The 20,004-nt window shown below is 43.7% G+C and overlaps 1 protein-coding gene across 7 annotated transcripts in view; it reads left to right on the forward strand.

The window, feature by feature from the left end:
• The window catches only part of BEND7 (BEN domain containing 7), a 103,643-nt gene that overhangs the window by 6,762 nt on the left and 76,877 nt on the right, over nucleotides 1–20,004 (forward strand). For 6 of the 7 annotated variants that reach the window (XR_004540593.1, XM_033957854.1, XM_033957851.1 and 3 more), the window contains one exon: nucleotides 15,968–16,045. The exons of the other annotated variant lie outside the window; for it this stretch is intronic. Coding sequence is in view for 3 of the 6 variants with exons in the window: in XM_033957854.1 (XP_033813745.1) it covers nucleotides 15,968–16,045 (78 nt within the window). In the remaining 3 variants the exon portion in view is untranslated. The remainder of the gene's footprint in view (nucleotides 1–15,967; nucleotides 16,046–20,004) is intronic. 7 annotated transcript variants of the gene reach the window in all.

A 20,004-nucleotide genomic window follows, 5' to 3' on the forward strand; every position in this document is an offset into this window, starting at 1 on the left:
AAATTTTTTCCAGCCGGGTTGCATGAAAAAGTAACTGGGTGGGGCGGGATGGAGAAATTTGGTAGTGGGGAAAATTAACCCCCTCTTTTACTAAGGTGCGCTAGCATTTTTAGCGCGCGCAAACCCCTGTGCTATGTGGGAAAACTAACGCCAGCTCAATGCTGGTGTTAGCATCTAGCGCATGTGGCAATTCTCCGCGCACTAAGCGCACGCTAAAACCACTATTGTAACTTAGTAAAAGGAGCCCTAAATGTGTACTATTTTTATTAGTTAATTATTATTATTATTTTCCAATGCTCAATATGACTTCCTTTTTTAAGATTTGACACTTGTGCCAGAATATTTTTACTAAATTTAAGAAGTATTTGCCCTCTTTCAAATGGTATAGAGGTTAAAAAAAAAGGGAAAGGCGTTAATGAAGTCATTAGGTTCAATCTAGCCATTTATTTCTGCATGAATTTAAACAACTAAAAAAAAAAAAGATAAATATAGCTGATCCAGTCATACAAGAAATGGCTCTACAGCAAGAGTACCCACACTTTTTGGGCTTGCGAGCTACTTTTAAAATGACCAAGTCAAAATGATCTACCAACAATAAAATAACCCCCCCCCCCCCACAAAGCACACTGTACGCAGAGAAAATGTTAATTATCATTTATATTCCGCAGGTTTTCAAAGAGGTCAAGGCAGATGATTCTATGCAATGTCACCTCAGGAACAACTATACAAAAATAGACAAATATACCCCCTCCCTTTTTACTAAATCGCAATAGCAGTTTTTAGCGCAGGGAGATGCGCTGAATGCCCTGCGCTGCTCTCGATGCTCATAGGCTCCCTGTGCTAAAAACCACTATTGCGATTTAGTAAAAGGGGGCCATAGTGCAAAATATAGACAGCAGATATAAATTCTCAAAACAGACACATTTTGATCACTAAACTGAAAATAAAATAATTTCTCCCACAATTGGACATGCTTAGTTACGTCAGCTCTATGGCTGCTTTAACTGTAAGGCGCCTGAATCTAAGGCTAGATGCTACCATTCTGTAATGGAACCTGGGAGCCCATTCACTGCTATAGAATAGGCATTCCCTGTACAGTCTCAGGGTGCCTACGAGGAAGAACCCACTTGGAGAATTGCCCCTTATTTTTTAAGGATTATAAAAACAGAAGCAATAATGTGAAAAACAAAACTCAGCCTTAAAACAGGCTGAATTAATTTGTGAACCCATTATTTAAAGGATACTCAGAAAAAATATTATTTTCCCTTAGCTTAAATGAAATAAACATATTCCTATCCATCATTTGACTATAGCTAAGTGCAAAAGAACATTAGCTCGTAAAACCTCACAGAGCTGCAGTGAAATAGAAAAGTGATTTCGTTTTACTGTAATTTCTGCATTAAGTGGATTTGCACACCCCAAGCTCCTTAAATCCTGATGCACTTCTAGCTTTTCCTGTATCAGACTTTGCAAGATTAATAAATGGAGCATCCTTCTGCCTGCCAGTTAAAGGATGAAAAACAAATGCCTATAAAGTTCAAATCACAGCTTGACTAAACTTGAACTTTCTTGATTTCATTCTTCCTGGCTGACCACTTTATCTTCCACAATAGGCACCAAGGTTGCTTGGAACGGAGCTTTAAAAGAGCAAGCAGAATCGGGTCCGATGTCTGTGCATTTGTTTTTCTCAAATGGTATACCACTACACTTGCTGCTTTTACTTGCTTTGGGCCTTCCTCGTTGCCGGATCCTGCCTACTTTCTGTTTCCGCGAAGGCAGGACCCGGCAGCGAAGAAGGCCCGAAGCAAGTAAAAGCAGCAAGTTGTAAACTTCCCTCCGGGGCTCTATCGTGTGCGTGCTGGCTTCCCTCCAAAACCGGAAGTAGCGTTCCGGGGGGGAAGAGAAGGGAAGCCGCCACCTACACGATAGAGCCCCGGAGGGAAGCTTACAACTTGCTGCTTTTACTTGCTTCGGGCCTTCCTCACTGTCGGGTCCTGCCTTCGCGGAAACAGAAAGTAGGCAGATCCCAGCAACGAGGAAGGCCTGAAGCAAGTAAAAGCATGCTGGCAAAAAAAAAAAAAAGGCAGGCGTCAAACAAAATTTTTGGCGGCGGCAAGTCAGCCCAGGAAGGAGCATCAGCGGCAGCAGCAGGATTCGCTGGGCGGTCATCTAAATTAGCCGGGCGCAGCGCCCGGCTATAAGGCCCTGGGGAGAACACTGGGATACCTATGTGGGATCCCTGCGAGGGCCGAATTAAGGGTTTGGGCCACTAGGGCACAGACTTAAGGGGATGGGACAGTAGAGTGGGCAGACTTGATGGGCTATAGCCCTTTTCTGCTGTCATCTTTCTATGTTTCTAAAATTTGGTTTTGATGGTTCAGCTTCAGTATAGTCAAGTAGTTTCTGGGTTGTACTGGTCCTTGATTTACAAAGGAGATTGCCTATCTCAGACTGCTGAAAATTGGATTCGACACAGCTAGATCTTTCAACCTTTTTGTTCTAATATGCACAGCTGAACAGGAACCATGCTTACACCTTTCAGCACTATAGAAATGATAAATAGTAGAATAGCGTGGCTCATGATCTCTGACTGCAGCATGGCCTGGAATATTTGTTTAGCTGGCTATATCTGGGCACATTCAAAACTGGTATTGTAGTGTACCGGGCATGTTGTGTATGTGTGTGTTTACAGGGAGGGGAATATTTAGTGTTCCAGTAGGTGTGGGAATAAAGCACAGTTACTTACCGTAACAGGTGTTATCCAGGGACAGCAGGCAGATATTCTTGACTGATGGGTGACAGCACCGACGGAGCCCCGGTACGGACAATTTTAGAGTGATTGCACTCTAAGAACTTTTAGAAAGTTCTAGCTCGGCCGCACCGCGCACGCGCGAGTGCCTTCCCGCCCGACAGAGGCGCGCGGTCCCTCAGTTAGTATAAGCCAGCTAAGAAGCCAACCCGGGGAGGTGGGTGGGACGCAAGAATATCTGCCTGCTGTCCCTGGATAACACCTGTTACGGTAAGTAACTGTGCTTTATCCCAGGACAAGCAGGCAGCATATTCTTGACTGATGGGTGACCTCTAAGCTAACAAAAAGAGGGATGGAGGGAAGGTTGGCCATTAGGAAAACAAATTTTGCAAAACAGATTGGCCGAAATGTCCATCCCGTCTGGAGAAAGCATCCAGACAATAATGAGATGTAAAAGTATGGACTGAGGACCACGTAGCAGCCTTGCAGATTTCCTCAATAGGAGTGGAACGGAGGAAAGCTACAGATGCTGCCATTGCTCTGACTCTATGGGCCGTGACAGAACCTTCCAGTGTCAGTCCGGTCTGAGCATAACAGAATGAAATGCACGCTGCCAGCCAATTAGACAACGTACGTTTAGAAACAGGGCGTCCCAATTTATTCGGATCAAAGGACAGAAAAAGCTGGGGAACTGATCTGTGGGGTTTCGTACGCTCCAGATAGTAAGCAAGAGCCCTTTTACAATCCAAAGTATGCAGAGCTTGTTCCCCAGAATGAGAATGAGGTTTTGGAAAGAAAACCGGTAGAACAATGGATTGGTTGAGATGAAATTCAGAAACAACCTTGGGGAGAAACTTTGGATGTGTACGCAGAACCACCTTGTCATGGTGAAAAACCGTAAAAGGTGGATCTGCAACCAGTGCATGAAGCTCACTGACTCTCCTGGCAGAGGTAAGAGCAATAAGGAAAAGTACTTTCCAAGTGAGAAACTTGAAAGGAGAAGTAGCTAAAGGTTCAAATGGAGGTTTCATTAAAGCTGAAAGAACCACATTGAGATCCCAGATAACCGGAGGGGCTTTAAGAGGTGGTTTAACATTGAAAAGCCCACGCATGAACCTGGACACCAGGGGATGAGCTGAAAGAAGTTTTCCATGGACTGGCTCATGAAAAGCTGCAATGGCACTGAGGTGGACCCTGATGGAAGAGGACTTCAGGCCAGAGTTAGACAAAGAAAGAAGATAATCTAACAACGTCTCCACTGCCAGGGAGGTGGGATCAAGATGATGAAGAAGACACCAGGAAGAAAATCTCGTCCACTTTTGATGGTAACATTGTAGAGTGGCTGGTTTCCTGGAGGCATCCAGAATGGAACGAACGGGCTGAGACAAAAGAGTATCAGTCGCGTTCAGCCCGAGAGATACCAAGCCGTCAGGTGTAGAGACTGGAGGTTGGGATGCAGAAGGGTTCCCTGCTGTTGCGTAAGCAGAGAAGGAAACAGAGGAAGAAGAAAAGGTTCCCTGGAACTGAGTTGAAGTAGAAGGGAGAACCAATGTTGCCTGGGCCACCTCGGAGCAATCAGAATCATGGTGGCTCGTTCCCTCTTGAGCTTGAACAAGGTTCTCAACATGAGAGGCAGAGGAGGGAAGGCGTACAGGAACAGATTCGACCAGTCGAGGAGAAAAGCATCTGCTGTTAGACGGTGCGGAGAGTAAAGTCTGGAGCAGAATAGGGGCAGCTGATGATTGTGAGGAGCTGCAAAGAGGTCTACCTGAGGAGTGCCCCATTGATCGAAGATAGACTGCAGAGTTACGGGATCGAGTGTCCACTCGTGAGGTTGGAGAATTCTGCTGAGTTTGTCCGCTAAAGAATTCTGAGCCCCCTGAATGTAAATAGCTTTGAGGAAGAGATGATGATCTATGGCCCAAGTCCAGATCTTCTGGGCTTCCTGGCATAAAAGGCGAGAGCCTGTCCCACCCTGTTTGTTGATGTAGTACATCGCAACCTGATTGTCTGTGCACAACAGAAGGACCTGAGGAAAGAGAAGGTGTTGGAAGGCCTTGAGGGCGTAAAACATCGCTCTGAGTTCCAGGAAATTGATTTGATGCTTCCTTTCCTGGGCTGACCAAAGACCTTGAGTCTGGAACTCGTTCAAGTGAGCTCCCCATGCGTACAGAGAGGCGTCGGTGGTGATGACTAGTTGATGAGGAGGCTGATGGAACAGAAGACCTCTGGATAGATTTGAGGATACCAACCACCATTGAAGACACTGACGAAGAGATGATGTCACAGATATGTGTCGTGAGCAAGGATCCGACGCTTGGGACCACTGGGTAGCAAGGGTCCATTGAGGAGTGCGCAGGTGAAGACGGGCATGAGGTGTGACATGAACTGTGGATGCCATGTGCCCCAAGAGTACCATCATTTGTCTTGCTGAGATGGACGGCAGTGGAAGCACCTGGTGACATAGAGACTGAAGAGTCTGGAGACGATTGGATGGTAGGAAAGCTCTCATTAGGAGTGTATCCAGGATCGCTCCAATGAATTGCAGTCTCTGAGTGGGAATGATATGAGATTTGGGTAGATTGATCTCGAATCCCAGAAGTTGTAGAAACTGGATGGTTTGGTTGGTGGCCAGAAGGACTGCTTGAGCGGATGTGTCTTTGATCAACCAGTCGTCCAGGTAAGGAAATACATGCAGGTGGTGAGAGCGTAGAAATGCCGCTACCACAATGAGACATTTGGTGAATACCCTTGGAGATGAGGCAAGACCGAAGGGCAGCACCTTGTACTGGTAATGACAATGATTGATCATGAATCGGAGATATGGTCTTGAGGTTACATTGATCGGTATGTGAGTGTAAGCCTCTTTGAGATCGAGGGAGCATAGCCAGTCGTTTTGATTTAGAAGGGGATAAAGGATGGCTAAAGAAAGCATCTTGAATTTTTCTTTTACTAGATGAATGTTGAGATCGCGAAGATCTAGGATGGGTCTGAGATCTCCTGTCTTTTTGGGAACTAGAAAGTAACGGGAGTAGAATCCCTGCCCCTTTTGATCTAGAGGAACTTCCTCTATAGCGTTCAGAAGGAGGAGGGATTGGACCTCCTGAATAAGGAGGGCCGATTGAGGACTGTTCAAAGCAGACTCTTTTGGCAGGCTTTGAGGTGGAAGAGTCTGAAAGTTGAGAGAGTAGCCGTGGCGGATGATGTTGAGGACCCATTGGTCCGATGTGATTACTTCCCACCGGCTGAGGAACAGAGAAAGTCGACCTCCTATAGGCTGAGGCAGGAGAGCAGGAATAGGGATACTGGCTATACTGTGGAGAATGAAGTCAAAAGGGCTGTGACTTTTGCTGAGGAGGTTGTTTTACAGCTTGTTGCTGCTGCTGTTGTCTGGGAGGCTGACGTTGTTGTTGCCTCTGACGCCTAGGTTGCTGAGCAGTGGTAGGCAATGGACGAGCTGTGAAGCGGCGTTGATAGGCCGATTGCTGCCTATATGGTCTTGGCGGAGGAGGCTTCTTTTTATTCTTGAGCAGGGTATCCCAGCGCGTCTCATGAGCAGAGAGCTTTTGTGTGGTTGAGTCCATGGAATCCCCAAAGAGCTCATCCCCTAGGCATGGGGCATTGGCTAACCGATCTTGATGGTTAACATCAAGCTCGGATACCCGAAGCCAGGCCAAACGACGCATAGCTACTGACATTGCTGTCGCTCTGGATGTTAGTTCAAAGGTGTCATATATGGATCTAACCATAAACTTACGTAATTGTAGAAGAGACGACAAGCATGTGTGAAAAGCAGGATGCTTTCGTGAAGGAAGATATTTTTCGAAAGAAGCCATGGTGGTAAGGAGATGCTTTAAATAAAAAGAAAAATGAAAAGCATAATTACCAGCCCTATTTGCCAACATAGCATTTTGGTAGAGCCTCTTACCAAATTTATCCATGGCCCTTCCTTCTCTGCCAGGAGGGACAGATGCATATACACTGGCTCCTGAAGTCTTTTTAAGGGTGGATTCGACAAATAAGGATTCATGTGGAAGTTGAGGTTTGTCGAACCCAGGAATGGGAATTACCTTATATAGAGAATCCAGTTTACGTGGGGCCCCTGGGACAGTTAAAGGAGTCTCTAAATTCTTATAGAAAGTTTCCCTCAAGATGTCATGAAGGGGGAGTTTCAAGAATTCCTTTGGAGGCTGATCAAAATCAAGGGCATCCAAAAAAGCTTTAGACTTTTTGGATTCAGCCTCCAAAGGAATGGACAAGGACTCACACATCTCTTTCAAAAAACTAGAGAAAGAGGAAGTGGCCTGTTTGGAGGATGGGTCAGGGACAGCCGAATCCTCCTCCTCTGAGGAACATTCGCCTTCAGAAAGAAAGGGTTCCTCTGAGTCTCCCCACAGATCAGGGTCTCTGACATGGGAAGAATGGTCCCGAGACTCAGGTGTCGACGTTTGCATGTGTCGGGTTTTGCGCACCGACTTACCCGACCTCATCGATACCGAGTCAGGAGAAGTTATCGGTCGCACCGGTGCCGAAGTCTGCACCGATTGATGGTGAGCTCTCGGCTCCGGTGCAAGGACTGGCATCGATACCGATGAGGTTAGGTGAAGCGGTACCGAGACAGTGGAAGCAGGCAACACGGGTTCCACAACCGGTATCGATACGGGTTGATCCACAACCGGTACCGGTGGCTCGGTGCGGACTGGCACCGGAAGGTTCGGTGTCATGATAGCAGGAAGGAGTCGTTCTAATTGCTCCTTAAGCTGCACCTGAAGGATGGCCGTAATGCGGTCATCGAGGGATGGCACCGGTACCGCTTTTTTCTTCTGCGGTACCTGCGGTGCCGCTCGACGCCCCGGAGATGAGGAGCCCGATGTCGAGGGACTCACCTCTATAGGGGCGGAGCGCTTCCGCTGGCGTCTTACAGGCGGCAGGATTGGACTCACTGCACTCGAGGCCGGAAGACGTTCCAGCGGGGAAGGCTTCTTAGCCGGCTTACCTGACTGTTGAGATGCCGGTGTGGAATCACGCGGCGTCGAAGACGAGGGTGCCGACTGAATCGGTGCCGAAGCCGGAGTCGAAGGAACGGGGTCGGACATCTCGGCACCGAACAACAATCGCTGCTGAATTTGGCGATTTTTTAATGTCCGTTTTTTTAAAGTAGCACAGCGGGTGCAAGAAGAGGCCTGATGCTCAGGACCCAAACACTGTAAACACCAGTTGTGTGGGTCCGTGAGAGATATAGGCCTAGCACACCGCTGGCACTTTTTAAAACCCGGTTGAGGGGGCATGAAAGTAAAAACGGCTTCCGCCAAATCGAAGGCCGAGGCTTCGATGGTGGCAGAAGGCCCCGCCGGGGAAAACCGAAAACTGAAGAAAAAAATGAAAGTTTTTTTTTTTTTTTTTTTTTTAAACAAAATGGAAAGAAAGAAAAAAGGCAATGTAAGCCAAAAAGTTTACGCGAGCGGGAAGGCAAGTTAAGAAAATTTCAACAGCCGTTGAAAACGCGTCTTCTTAGCTCCGCGGAAACTAAGAAACTGAGGGACCGCGCGCCTCTGTCGGGCGGGAAGGCACTCGCGCGTGCGCGGTGCGGCCGAGCTAGAACTTTCTAAAAGTTCTTAGAGTGCAATCACTCTAAAATTGTCCGTACCGGGGCTCCGTCGGTGCCGTCACCCATCAGTCAAGAATATGCTGCCTGCTTGTCCTGGGATAATAAATATACTTGTAGTGTTAGAAATTTTCAGAATATAGCCAGATTTGTCTAGGCTTTGTTTGTGTGTAGGTGGATGGAGGGTTATTTCTTAGGAAAACACAAGCTGAAATTTCAGTTTCATGACTTTAAACTTTGTTTGTTTCAGCAGGGAGTGAAACTGTTTTAGTGAGGGTAAGAAATAAACAGTTCTTATGAAAACTATTTGTAGAGTTCCTGGTAGCAATCAGCTTGCTTATTTGAAAGGTTCTTAAGAAATAGATTAGTTTGGAATGGATGAGTACGTGCCAGTAGAGAATGTCACGGTGATAGAATTCATCACCATTCCCGTCCCCATGGATAATCGCGGAAAACCATCCTGTGTCATTCTTTAGTGTCTATCTCAACCTCAATCCTTCTACACCAGCATTCTTCAATGCAAGACTTGAGGATCACTGGTTGAGTCCATTCATACTCTGATTCTTCCCTCTCTCCTTAAAGAATGACATGGAGATGGTTTCCCGTGGTTATCCATGGGGATGGGAACGGTAATGAATTCTGTCACCATGTCATTCTCTGCATGCCAGCTCTTTGAAAACAGTAGTTTTATGAGTGCAAGAGCTACCTTCCCAGCATAGCGACACATTTCTGTTAATGTCTGTAATTTCCTATACCTGTCCTCAGGAGATTTTGATTTGGTTTTCTGGATATCCACAATGACTAAATTTATGTCTCATGCCTGTTCTTCTTAAAAATCTAAAAAATCAGACCAAATGGGATCCCCTAAGTCCAGATTTGAAAACATCAATTTAGGAAATGTTTTTCAACACAAGTAAATGTCTTTGAGAACTGCTGCTATTCCACCCAGAATAAGAAGAACACTGACACCATTCTCATACCCACCACTCAACGGCACTCATCGTAAAAAGCTTTATGATAACCTCATAGCAACACATGCAGCAAAACTCGAACCCTCCATAACCAGATTGTTAACCTCAATATCTGACTTCAAAGCATTCCGTAAAGAAATCAAAACGCTACTTTTCAAAAAGCATATTCAAAACACCTAATCTCCCTCTCCCCTTCCACGTACACCGACCAGGTTTACCCACTCCCTGGCACCATACCCTTAACAGACCAAAAAAAAAAAAAAAAAATTGAACCTAATTCATCCTTCCGAATCATATTACCTACCAACGCCTGGAAAAATATTTGATATGTAATGTAATATAACTGCTTTCATCCAATGTTACTAAGTCTATACTCATTCTGTTACTATGTCTTACCCTAATTGTCATGTACCCTCCTGGAAACGTCCAGCTTCATCTTATGTAATCCGCTTTGAACCGCAAGGTACAAGCGGAATAGAAATCACTAATATAATGTAATGTAATGTAATGCTAGATTGTTTTAAAGCAGAGATCTCAAAGTCCTTCCTTGAGGGCCGCAATCCAGTCAGGTTTTCAGGATTTCCCCAATGAATATGCATTGAAAGCAGTGCATGCACATAGATCTCTTGCATATTCATTGGGGAAATCCTGAAAATCCAACTGGATTGCGGCCCTCAAGGAGGGACTTTGAGACCCCTGTTTTAAAGCAACTAGGGGCTGATGCAGCAAGCCACTCGGTAAAGCTGCATACAGATGGCTGAGCATGCAATTTAATTCAGCATCCTGTAGTAAGCAAATAACGTGCATGTTTTAGGAATGTTGGAACTTGTGTGCAAATCGGGGGAAATCTGCCAGATGCATGCACACAAAAGTTTCACTGTTGCTTATGTGCATGTCTAGAGAAAAAAAAAATGCCAGCGCGTATTGGCAGTTGTACTGCTCAGAAATATTAGCCTCTCAAAAAATGGAGTTCCAAAGAGAGGGAGAAATACAGAAGAAAGCTTTCTATCTGGTTGAAGTAAATTGGGAGCAAAAGACAGAGCAGATGCAGAGACTGTGTTGGGTTGCAGATCAAAGAGATCTGGTGTGAACATAAGGCGAGATGATGAGGGGAAGGATAGTTGATATAAATACACTCCAAGATATTGAAAGGAAACAACAAGGGTCAGTGGAGAGACATCGATCATGGGAGCCTGTGAAAGATGAAGATTAGATGGATGTCATTAGCATAGAAGTAGGCAGCAATAGAGTGCTCCAAAGGGTAACAAGGGGGCTAAAAAAGATGCTGAGCAAGAGAGGTATAAGAACCGAACCCTGAGGCACTCCATCTTTAAGGGTGTGTATGGATGAAGTGGATGACAGGGCAACCAAGAAAGTACAGTTTGAGAGACATTCAAACTGCTTTGTCACCTCTGTCTCCAACTACCACTGAAATACTTTCATGTTTCCTTTATATATACTGATTTTGCCAACATTTGCTTATTTCTGATCTGAGGGAGAAGGGGGTCATCTTTGAAAGCTAATCTTAAACTACATTAAGTTAGTCCAATAAAAAATGTATTATTTTTGTTTTATTTCTACATATTACAGAGAAATGAGGCAAACCAGAGGTAGACCATGCCAGATATCACTATATCAGAAAGCTTCCTTAGAAGGAGGCTATGATCTATAGGGTCATCTCGGGATATCATGGGAGTTTTCAAGTTTCCGGCTTCAAAAATGGAGTGTAGATCATTGATGAGGGAATAGAGAATGACACAGGGACTCAATTTCCCCATCCCGTCCCTGTGAGTTTTGTCGCTGTCCCTGCTCCTTTCCTGTAAGCGCTGCCTTAACCACACAAGCCTCGAACACTTATGATTTTAGTGTTTGAGGTTTGTGCAGATGTGGACAGAGCTTGCAGGAATGAGGTAGGGACGGGGAAAATTTGTCTCCGTGTCATTCTGTATGAAGTAGGCAACCACACCTAAACCTTGCTTGTCACGGGCGAAGTATGTTGGAAGGTTCAATATGTTGGGTTTGCTGATAGAACGATTTTGTTTGCCAGCTTTGAGACAAGTGAACAGTCCAGCAATCTGTACTTCTAGACATTTAGTGGTAGTAATTTTAAAGATAATTCAAACTGATGTATGGAAGAATAGTTTGTTCAACTAATCATACAACATGCAACTATATGTGAACAAACTGATTGCAGCTGATATTTCTACCAAGACACTTACTTAATTCATTTCGTGTCCTTACTGGGGTGACGAGTTCATCATCGGTCTTGTTGAATTTTTAATGCAGGCTATACCCTAATGCATCTGTGTGGTGCTATGAATAATTTTAAGAGCACTTAACTTATAGCCCGACGGCTACCCAGCCGTTTCACTGGCATGTTTCCTTAGGGGCTGTTACTCTTCTCTCTTGTATTGTTTATTAAGTAGTGTCTTGGGTGTTTGAGGTCTTGGTAGAAATATCAGCTGCAATCAGTTTGTTCACATATAGTTGCAAGTAATTTTAAAGAGCCATTTTTTTTGCATGTAAATGAGTTATTTTTAAAATGAGGTCATGCCTAAAAGTACACAGTGCGAGCCAGCCAGTAGTTGTACAGTAGGCGTGCATGGAGTTAACATTGTGCTGAATTTCCAGGAATGCCCCTGACCTGTCCATGCTCCTTTTCATGGCTCCCTTTTGAAGTTTATTGTTTATTGAAAGCTTCTGTACCACAACTAATGACTGGCAAGTCAATTCAGAGTGGTACAGAGTTAGGGTTTTTAATGGTTTTCAATACAGACCTATTTATACCATAATCAGTCATTCTACATATATGCACACCTTAATACCATTTATATACTTATATAGTCTTCCTAACTTATATAGGCAATTAGTACCATGTACTGTGTTCAAACTAAATCCTTCTTATTTGCACACATAGAACATGTATTATGTTCTGTGTTCCTCTTGGGTTTACAGTACAATCTTTCTGTTAAACACAGATACCCAGAATTGCTGAGGATATGATCATTTTAGCTATCTTGACTGTGTTCACCCTATAGTGTTGCTGATGGGGACTAGTCACTTATCTCCTTTGTGTTGCTTTATTAGTTAAAGTAGTCTCTTGAAATTTCCGGTGTCCTTTTCTAGTTTTAATTTGTTCGGAAGAGCGTTCCACCACCTGGAAGCCATCGCTGAGAACATTCTTGTCCTGACACTTTTGTATTTGATGCCTTTGAAGGAGGGTATTTCCAGCAGGTGTTCTTGGCTCGAACGTAGTGCGCGTGCTGATGTGTGGCGGTGTAGTCTGTCTGCTAGGTATTGTGGTTCTGCGAGATGAATGATTTTCTGGGTCGGCAGCAAGATCTTGAATTTCACTCTGCTTTCAATCGGGAGCCAGTTTGGATCTTTCAATAGCAGGGTGGCACTCCTCTGCCTTGATTTTTCCAGTAGAAATCTTGCTGCTGCGCTATGTGCTTTGAAATTTAGGTGTGCATATTATAGGGCATATAACTCCTAATTGCTGCTAATTAAGTGCTACTACTGCTAATCATTTCTATAGTGCTACTAGATTTAATGCAGCGCTATACATCAACAACACAGAAGAGGCAGTCACTGCTCAAAAGAGCTTACAGTCTAGTCAAGACAAACTAGACAAGAATGTGCATCAATACGCAATGCTCAGGTGGGGGAATTACAGAGGGAATGATAAGATAGATATTGGTGCTTAGCAGGTGGGTTGGAGTTTGGAATTGAAAGCAGCTCTGGATTTGAATACTGCCAGAAACGGAGCTTGATGTACCGAGTCAGGAAGTTTGTTCCAGGCATACAATGCTGCAAGTTAGAAAGGACAGAGTTTAGAGTTGGCTGGAGAGGAGAGGTGTACAGATTTTTTAAAAATATATACAGTATTATGCATCCATAGAGGTTCTTTGGGAGGTGAGGTGAGGATGTACGTCTGTATTTTTAGAATTACACATTTTCTTAGTCAGAAAAGTACCCTTAGGGGGAAATGGGGGTGGACCTGTGAGTATTCTGTCTTACCATCTTTCAAAGTGAAGGTACAGTAACTTTTGCTTTAAATACTGGTGTAGAGTTCATAGGAACCAAGTGATCAGATATTGCAGCATGCGGGCAGTATGAAAATTGCCCCCTTCTGAAAATCAAAAAAGACCTGCCATTTTATTTTCCAGTCATTCATACATTTGGGAGGTAATTCTGTGAAGAAGGGTGAACATAATAATTGCCATACCAGGACAGATTAAAGGTCCATTAAGCCCAGTATCCTGTTTCCAATAGTGACCAACCCAGGTCCCAAGTCCCTAGCTAGATCCCAAATAATAAAACAGATTTTATGCTGCTTATCCTAGGAATAAACAGTGGATTTCCCCAAGACATCTCAATAATGGCCTATGGACTTCCCTTTTGGGAATTTAGCTACACCTTTTTTAAACCCTGCTAAGCTAACTGATTTCACCACATTCTCCGGCAACGAATTCCAGAGTTTAATTATACATTGTGTGAAGCAATATTTTTTCCAGTTTGCTTTAAATCTACTACATAGTAGCTTCATCACATGCCCCCAGTCCCAAGTATTTTTGGAAAGAGTGAACAAGTGATTCACATCTACCCTTTTCATTCCACTCAGTATTTTTAGACCTCCATTATATCACCCCTGAGCCATCTCTTCTCCAAGCTGAAATGTCCTAGCCGCTTTAGCCTTTCCTCATAGGGAAGTCATCCCATCTCATTTATCTCTTTTTTTTTTTTTTTTGGCCCTTCTCTGTACTTTTTCTAATTCCGCTATATCTTTTCTGAGATATGGCAACCAGAATTGCACACTCTATTCAAGCTGCGGCTCTACCAGAGAGTGATACAAGGGTATTATAATATTTTCATTATTGTTTTCCATTCCTTTCCTGATAATTCCTAACATTGTATTTGCTTTCTTAGCCGCTGCCACACATTGAGCTGACATGCCAGAATGTGTAAATAACATGAAGAAAGACCTGGCGAAGCTTGAAGAATGGTCTGAAATTTAGCAGCTAAAATTTAATGCTAAGAAATGCAAGGTCATGCATTTGGGCTGCAAAAACCCAAGAGAACGGTACAGTTTAGGGGGTGAAGAACTTATGTGCACAACAGAAGAGCAGGACTTGGGTGTGATTGTATGTGATGATCTTAAGGTGGCCAAACAGGTTGAAAATGCGACGGCAAAACTAAAAGGATGCTAGGTTGCATAGGGAGAGGTATGGCCAGTAGAAAAAAGGAGATATTGATGCCTCTGGTGAGACCTCAATTAGAATATTTTGTACAAGTCTAGAGGCTGCACCTTCAAAAAGATATACATAGGATGGTCCAGTGGAAGGCTACTAAAATGGTGTGTGGTCTTCGTGATAAGGCATTTGGGGATAGAGTTAAAGATCTCAATCTGTATACTATGGAGGAAAGACAAGAGAGGGAAGATATGATAGTCATTTAAATAACTACATAATATAAATGTGCATGAGTCGAGTCTCTTTCATTTGAATGGAAACTCTGCAATGAGAGGGCATAGAATGAAGTAATCTAAGGAAATACTTTTTTACAGAAAGGGTGGTAGATGTGTGGAACAGTCTCCCAGAAGAGGTGGTGGAGACAGAGACTGTGTCTGAATTCAAAAGGGCCTGGGATAGGCACGTGGGATCTCTCGGAGAAAAAGATAATGGCCTTTATCTGCCGCCATGTTTCTATGATTTCAACGATGACACCTAGATCCTTTTCCTGGGCAGTGACTCCTAACTTGGAACCCTGCATCATGTAGCTATTGTTTGGGTTCCTCTTTCCCACATGCATCACTTTGCATTTGCTCACATTATACGTCATCTGGCATTTTGACACCCAGTCTTCCAGTCTCACAAGGTCCTCACAATCCTCTTGCGATTTAACAACTTTGTGTCATCAGCAAATGTAATTATCTCACTAGTTATTCCCATCTCTAGATCATTGATAAGTATATTAAAAGGCAGTGGTCCCAGCACAGACCCCCGGGGAACCCCACTATTTACTCTTCTCCATTGAGAATATTCTCTGTTTTCTGTCTTTCAACCAGTTCTTAATCCATAACTACTTCCTATCCCATGACTTTCTAATTTCCTCAGAAGTCTTTCATGAGGTACTTTGTCAAATGTCTTTTGAAAATCCAAATACAGTACACAATATCAACCAGTTCACCTTTAGCCATGTGTTCATTCACCCCTTCAAAGAAAAGCAGTAGATTTGTGAGGGTGCTGAACACGCTAGTAAATTATGAGAATAATGGTATATCTACATGTCAAAATTTCACCTAAGCCCTGTTTTGTAAAGACAAGTAGGCGTGCAGATGGGCATCTGGGTGGGGCATGGATCAGACTTGCACTAAGTTACATACATGTGTCTGCCTAAATTTTAAGTATGTATTTCACTTGTTAGGTGCCTACTTTCCTTTATAAAATACTAGTGGATTTTCTTGTCTAGAAAAGGTGCCCTCTGGGTGACTGTATGAGGTGCACTATTATAGATTTGCTTCTGTCTGGGTAAGTACTGTGCTCATGCCCTTAATATAATGACTGGTAGATATGCAGTAAGAGAGGAATGTTTCAAGACCAGATGGGAATTTTAAAAATAATTTTACATCCTTTGTTTCAGATTATCATGATATATATAAAGTCTCAGGCTACAGCAGTGATGTCAATGGGGAGACCAAAGAAGCACCTCAGTTTGTTGGTACAGTATTCCTTTATTTTTCCCATTAGTAATTGTCACATTAGAACCTGTTTCACTGCTTTGAAGCAGCATAGTAACATAGTAGATGACAGCAGATAAAGACCCGAATGGTCCATCCAGTCTGCCCAACCTGATTCAATTTAAATTTTTTTAATTTTTTCTTCTTAGCTATTTCTGGGCTAGAATCCAAAGCTTTATCCTGTACTGTGCTTGGGTTCCAACTGCTGAAATCTCTGTTAAGACTTACTCCAGCCCATCTACACCCTCCCAGCCATTGAAGCCCTCCCCTGCCCATCCTTCACCAAACGGCCATACACAGACACAGACCATGCAAGTCTGCCCAGTACTGGCCTTAGTTCAATATTTAATATTATTTTCTGATTCTAAATCCTCTGTGTTCATCCCAAGCTTCTTTGAACTCAGTCACAGTTTTACTCTCCACCACCTCTCTCGGGAGCGCATTCCAGGCATCCACCACCTTCTCTGTAAAGTAGAATTTCCTAACATTGCCTTTGAATCTACCACCCCTCAACCTCAAATTATGTCCTCTGGTTTTACCATTTTTCTTTCTCTGGAAAAGATTATGTTCTACGTTAATACCCTTCAAGTATTTGAACGTCTGAATCATATCTCCCCTGTCTCTCCTTTCCTCTAGGGCAGTGTTTTTCAACCGCTGTTCCGCAGCACACTAGTGTGCCGCGAGATGTTGCCTGGTGTGCCGCAGGGCCGCCATCAGGGCAGTACTACCAGTCCTGCATTCAGGGGCCCGGAGCTGACAGGGGGCCCGAGGCAGGGGCGCCAGTAGCTCGCCAAGGCAAAGTGAGTCGATCACCCAGGACTCACTTTGTCTTGGCGATCTAATCTATCAAGCCGATAAGTCTTCTTCTCCCCAACGTCAATTCTGCAGTCGGAGAGGAAGTTCGGGCCAGCCAATCGCCGCCTGGCTGGGCGGAACTTCCTCTCCGATTGCAGAATTGACGCCAGGGAGAGCATGCGTCGGCGTCGGCTTTGGGGCCTGTTATCCATTGGTGGGTCCTGTTCCCCGATGGCAGCGGCAGTGGCAGTGGCTTGGGGAACAGCAGGGAGAAAGAAAGAAAGGGGGCAGGCAGGGAAACAGAAGGAAAGAAGAGAAACAGAAAAAAAGAAAGAAAGGTCAGGGAGAGAGGAAAAAAAAGTTGGGGGAGGGAATGAGGTGTGGAGGAGAGAAAGCATACAGGCTGATAGAAGGGAAGAAAGATTGGATGCACAGTCAGAAGAAGAAAGTGCAACCAGAAATCACCAGACAAGGTAGGAAAAATGATTTTATTTTAAATTTAGCAAAGTGGAGGCAGTATTACCACAGTTTTCAAAGGAATTTGCCCAAATAACTTAATAGTTAACTGGGTAAATTCCCAGAGATGATAACTTCCCTTCACTTACTATGCACAGTTCTGAATTTATATCTGCTGTCTATATTTTACAATATGGTCACCTTTTACTAAACCGCAATAGTGGTTTTTAGCGCAGGGAGCCTATGAGCATCAAGAGCAGCGCTGGGCATTCAGCGCAGCTCCCTGCGCTAAAAACTGCTATTGTGGTTTAATAAAAAGGATGGAGGGTATATTTGTCTATTTTTGTATGCTATAAAAACCAAATACAGAGAGAGACTGAGAGCTGTTGACGAAGAGCTACGTGTGTGTCTTTCTTCGATTCCAGCCAGAATATCAGCTTAGTGTTCAGCCAAACAGGCCCAGGTTTCGCACTGAATAAAGTATTTTATAATTTTTCACTATTCTGTTTACTTAATATTTCATAATAAAGTAATTATAAAATACTTTCTTTGTGTTTATTTGATTCCTATTCAAGAGAATTACTTTATATATAGTCAATATAGGCACAGAGTTAAATTTTTTAACATTTTCTAATGGTGGTGTGCCTCGTGATTTTTTTCATGAAACAAGTGTGCCTTTGCCCAAAAAAGGTTGAAAAACACTGCTCTAGGGTATACATATTCAGGGCTTCCAGTCTCTCCTCATACGCATTTTCACCTGTCTGCTCTATGTACTGCTAGTAATCTTGTGCTCTTAAATCTATTCTTGGTCTTTGATGTCCTGATCATTGCTGTAAGTTAATGGTGAAAGGCCACCATTTTAAATCCCACCTCCCACCCCCAATTATCTGGTATGTATATAACATTTTCATTATCCCAGCAATCACTATTGATTATAAAGTTATTCTGTACTCCAGTACCAAAGATGGGATGGGGTATGCAAGAATTATCCAAGCAGAAGTCATGGAGGATCCATGCTCATCATGAGATGTGAGATCTGATAAAAGGATGAACCCTGTTACCAGTAACACAAGCTCTATACTACCTTGGGTGAATTTTTTCATAAAGGTGGTTAACACATTCCCAGTAAAGAAATAAAATGGTCCAATCATTGAAGTGGAATTTTATATTGGCTGAACTATATTCAACAAGCATCATGCATGACTTGTATTTATTCTGTGCATAGGCCTTACATAGATCCTGAAAACCTGACTGGTGGGGTCTGTCCTGAGGATTGTGCATTAAACAGTTTGTTACTCTTCAGTGACCTGGAAGCAGCTCCCAGATGAGCAGAGCTGAAAACCCTAATCTTTAGGAATATTATATATAAATTAGCTATTTTGTTTGGAGAAACATAAGAATAGCCTTACTGAGTCAGACCAATGGTCCATCAAACCCAGTAGCCCGTTCTCATGGTGGCCAATTTAGGTCCCTAGTACCTGGCCAAAACCCAAAAAGTAGCAACATTCCATGCTACCGATCCAGGACAAGCAGTGTCTTCCCCCATGTCTTTCTCAATAACAGACTATGGACTTTTCCTCCAGGAAATTGTCCAAACCTTTCTTAAAACGCTATCCGCTCTTACCACAACCTAGTGGTTAGAGCTACAGCTTCAGCACCCTGAGGTTGTGAGTTCAAGCTCCACACTGCTCCTTGTGACCCTGGGCAAGCCACTTAATCCTTCACTGCCCCAGGTACATTAGATAGATTGTGAGCCCACCAGGATAGATAGGGAAAAATGCTTGAGGACCTGAATGTAAACTGCTTAGACAACATTCATTGCTAGGCGGTATATAAATAACTTAAATAAAAATACCCTAATTATAGTGTTAGGTGAATGGTGTTACAGTATTTTGGTTAACACAGAGCTAGCCCAAACAATTATTTTAAAGGGACTGTTTTACTAACCCTTGAAGGAGACTTTGGTTTTATTCCTGGGTGGGGGGTTAAATGCTGCAGAAGAACCATACACAGATTTGTAGAGAGAGACAAGGAGATGTTGTGAGGGCACATGATTGCTAGTGGCACCTCAAGCTTTTTTGTAGCTGGATCTGTATAGTATAATTATCCCAGGACAAGCAGGCAGCATATTCTTGACTGATGGGTGACGGCACCGACGGAGCCCCGGTACGGACAATTTTAGAGTGATTGCACTCTAAGAACTTTTAGAAAGTTCTAGCTCGGCCGCACCGCGCACGCGCGAGTGCCTTCCCGCCCGACAGAGGCGCGCGGTCCCTCAGTTTCTTAGTTTCCGCGGAGCTAAGAAGACGCGTTTTCAACGGCTGTTGAAATTTTCTTAACTTGCCTTCCCGCTCGCGTAAACTTTTTGGCTTACATTGCCTTTTTTCTTTCTTTCCATTTTGTTTAAAAAAAAAAAAAAAAAAAAAAACTTTCATTTTTTTCTTCAGTTTTCGGTTTTCCCCGGCGGGGCCTTCTGCCACCATCGAAGCCTCGGCCTTCGATTTGGCGGAAGCCGTTTTTACTTTCATGCCCCCTCAACCGGGTTTTAAAAAGTGCCAGCGGTGTGCTAGGCCTATATCTCTCACGGACCCACACAACTGGTGTTTACAGTGTTTGGGTCCTGAGCATCAGGCCTCTTCTTGCACCCGCTGTGCTACTTTAAAAAAACGGACATTAAAAAATCGCCAAA

The sequence above is a fragment of the Geotrypetes seraphini genome, chromosome 9 (assembly GCF_902459505.1).
Source record: "Geotrypetes seraphini chromosome 9, aGeoSer1.1, whole genome shotgun sequence".
In the NCBI taxonomy this organism is placed as follows: Eukaryota; Metazoa; Chordata; class Amphibia; order Gymnophiona; family Dermophiidae; genus Geotrypetes; species Geotrypetes seraphini.